A 3,763-nucleotide genomic window follows, 5' to 3' on the forward strand; every position below is an offset into this window, starting at 1 on the left:
GTGGTAGAAAGGAAACGAATGTTTGACGATATATACAGGTATTTAGATGCACCATTTCGCTACGAAGACATTATATTCTCCACCAACATTTATGTGCTTAAGTCGATAGCAGAGCTAGCAATGAAATATGAATGTATTTAAAAGCTATAGCCGAATTAGAATGAATGGAAGAAAATGCTTAGAGAAGGATTACGTGATTTTAATCTTGGTTAAGCTATAAGGATGGCAGGAGCACAGAGTGCTGCTCCATCCATTAGCAGTAGTTTATGTAAATAGCGGTATATAGTAGAATGATGAATGTGTGAAGCGAATGTATTTGTAGGTAAGAATGGAGAGTGAGTGATATTCTAGTGATAAGCACCTAGACGATGCTGGCTGTATGGCGGAAGCCAATGCCAAAAAAAGCAAAAAAAAAAAAAAAAAAAAAAAAATAGAAGTCAAATTTTATATTAATAACAATCTTTTATTTTACTGTATTTTTCTTAAGTGTATAAAAAACTTACAAATTGTTCGTTTTCAAATATTTTATTTTTCTACTTTTTTTATTTTCTGACATTGGTTAAAAAGTAATGAAATATATTTACACACTTACAAAACTATTTACCTACTAATAAAATAGAAAAAATATATTTTAACATACATAATAATAAGTACATATGTGCAATGAGGAGTGGTAAATATGTTACAAAAATATTTGGGGCTGCGGCAATATGACGGCTGGAGGCGGTAAGAGATGATAAGGAGGTAGCGGTGCTCTTCTATCCGTGGTAACAGTTTGTACATAGGGTGGGATAGCGGGTGGCCTCCAGTGCACTAATTGTGGTTGCGGAGGTGGCAATCCGTCCCCAGCTGTTGTTGTTACATACACTATTGTTACCAGCTGAAATAATAACATAACTTTTAATTAACATAGTAAGCAAGTGGCACAACAACAAAAAAAGTTCGAAAACAGATTCAGCAAACTAATGCTATCCTTTCAGAAGGGCTTAACCTCCGTAACCAATGCTTAGTAACCAAAGTAAATGAGCAGCAAACTCTGCAACCCATTCTTTTTTTTAATTCTTGAATCAGGATTTGGTAAACATAGAGAAACATAGTCCCTCATGCACCAGTAATGAATTTTAAGAGTAATCTATTACTTAAAGAAATTATGATATGAACTTAAAAATTGATAATTTTAGAGAGACACATTTAGTTAGATAGAATAAGGAGAAGCAAGTTGGGCGAACAGGATAAAGTTACCTTGTTGAAGTTGAAGATGTTCTTAATTTTAAATCTTAGTTACAAATAAAAATTTTCCTTTAATTTTCAAGAGCAACTCAAATAAATCAGGGTGGTTACAATTTTGTTGAAAATATTTCAAAAAATCTATTTCAGTTTGGAAAAAAAGTAGCACATTTGTAATATAAAATAAAGATCATCGAGTTCATTATTTATCCAAAAGAGTGCACTGTTTATCATAGAAAATTGATCCGTCTGGCTATTGAACAATAAACTGGGGTTCTTGAAATTAAATGTGTTGTGCCAAGAACCTTATTTTTTCTGACCCGCCAGAGGGCTTATTGAAAGGGTTATTGAAAAAGACACAATTATGATACTTTCAGTATCCAAACTAATTACAAGATGTCTCTAAAATGACATATTAACGGTATATTGCTGAAGAGAGACTCAGTTTTATTAACAGATAATCGTAACCTATAATTCTTGAATAGCCATTTAAGTAGGTAAAACAATTTAATGGGAATTTATTATTATTTTTTTAATATAAAGGAGCAGTCGATTCTAGCAGATTCAAGCGATTCTATCTTCTGGCGTGTTCATTAGTTTAACCACTATCCATAAGTTTGTTTCAAAATTTATATTTTTTAAATGCCTTCTTGATATTTCTGTTACGAGTAAGTACTCGGAGCCTGAATGGTAAGTTTCATTGAAAATTTAAGAAGAGTCATTGGAAAGCGGAGAATCCTCTAATTCAAAAAGATAGAGAACACTTTCTACCATTAACTCATAAAGAATACACTTGGCTTCCCTCATTCCTCTTAACAAAGAGAGAAGCGTTACAGTAAAAAAATAATAAGCGGGTGTTAAGTAAAGGTAGCACAATTTGAAAAATGAATCACTAAGTTGTGAAGGTTTTGAATTTTTCAAACTTTTTGAAGTTATGCTATTGCACAAGTTAGCTTCATTTAAAAACTAATAATTAACTGCCTGTTTAACTGCATGATAATTAATCACTAAGCAACATAGTGGTGAACCAAGTCATTATACGTACCACCAGTGCAGCGGTGGACTTCATGATGAACATCTAATTGAGATATGCAATCACTGGGAGGACATTTCTGGACATGTGACCCACCTTATATATGACCCAATATATGTATGTATATCAAGTTCCCCTACTAGACAATATTACTGTCCCTTTTGTGATTAGAATACATATACAATGTATTAACACTATCACTTTTAATATTTCATCTAGAAAGTTAATTTCACTTTTTATTCTTTGCTTATGAAATAAATTATATAAATTAGTGTGCGACGATAAAATAAATAAATCAATTTTTCTATCTTCTAATTTTGGAGGCTTTTTAATTTATTACAAGTGTTAATAATTTTTTCTATGCAGTCTTTTCACAAAATGATTGCTGCACTAAAGTAAAGTACAGCATTTAGAATAGCACTCCCTCCATTTATCTTCCAAGTCATTATAGAATCCTGTCAGATGTCACTATATTCTATCTCTACAGATATTTATTTACAAGTTGAAATCAAAATTTTGTGCACGAAATTGAGGTACTATCTAAATAAACTTAAATTTAAAGCCTTTCTAATAAAAAAAAATAAAATAAAATAAAAGATAAAATCCTGAATGATGTATAATCATTGTTTATGAATTGAATAACATACGAGTACATTACGTACGATATGTTTCGTTTTATAACAAGTGTCATCATTAGTGTTATGTAATTAGTATTATGTGTTTTATAGTTTTTGTTTTATTTAAGGCGCATCAACATCTAAGGTCTTTGAAGCTTTTTCCAGTGTTCTATCAGCCTTCGGACAGTATTCTCTCTTTACACGCAATACTGTCCATCACCGGACAGTGTGCAGTAGGATGCTCCTAGGAATAGAAAATCCAAAGTTCAAGCAACTTTCGAATCCGGAAACCCCAGCATGGGAGTCAAGGTGGCCAACATTGAGCTGATTCCTTCCTTTTTGTGTGGCAAAATAATATTATTTTTTGTCAGGCAATTTTTTATTTAACTTGTGAACTCGGATTTTTCTTTGTAGCATAGTTTTCATTTTCTTCCTCTCTAACTTTACAAAAAACTCCACTTGTTCGCATTTGGGGAAGTCACCAGTTGTAAGAAACTACAATAATAATTTCATTTCTTAAAGTTAATTCATTTGTCTTTTGGGACCCCTCCAACACAGTAAAACACTCATCGACTTGCTTAGAATGGAATGAACTAACAATCAGGGTTTAGATATAATTAAACTTAAACTGATGATATAATTAGATACTTACATTTATCTTAATTATAACAATACATATTAATTAATAATAGAGTTATTAATAAAGGTATTAGATACTATTATATCTCATTTCAATAGGATGTTGTTGATTGTGTACACAGAATACAGTTATGGAGGTGCCATTCACGTTGTAATTTGTTGGTGTTAAGTAACCGTAAGGGACAGTTTAAAATATACTATTGATCTCTTCTTATAGAGAAAGGAGATGAGGTGACAGTAGAAGGTA

At 31.5% G+C, this 3,763-nt stretch overlaps 1 protein-coding gene across 1 annotated transcript; it reads right to left on the reverse strand.

Annotated features, from left to right (window-relative positions):
• Window positions 1–529: 529 nt before the first annotated feature.
• Window positions 530–2,634, reverse strand: LOC141451512 (uncharacterized). The gene is made up of 2 exons (XM_074122952.1): window positions 2,273–2,634; window positions 530–880 (listed from the first exon to the last, which is right to left on the reverse strand). The coding sequence occupies exons 1-2, from the start codon at window positions 2,303–2,305 to the stop codon at window positions 683–685; spliced, it is 231 nt and encodes a 76-aa protein (XP_073979053.1). The 5' UTR covers window positions 2,306–2,634; the 3' UTR covers window positions 530–682.
• Window positions 2,635–3,763: the final 1,129 nt, after the last annotated feature.

Source organism: Rhodnius prolixus, unplaced genomic scaffold, assembly GCF_049639745.1.
Source record: "Rhodnius prolixus isolate KJV_2025 unplaced genomic scaffold, Rpr scaffold_1, whole genome shotgun sequence".
NCBI classification, from domain to species: domain Eukaryota; kingdom Metazoa; phylum Arthropoda; class Insecta; order Hemiptera; family Reduviidae; genus Rhodnius; species Rhodnius prolixus.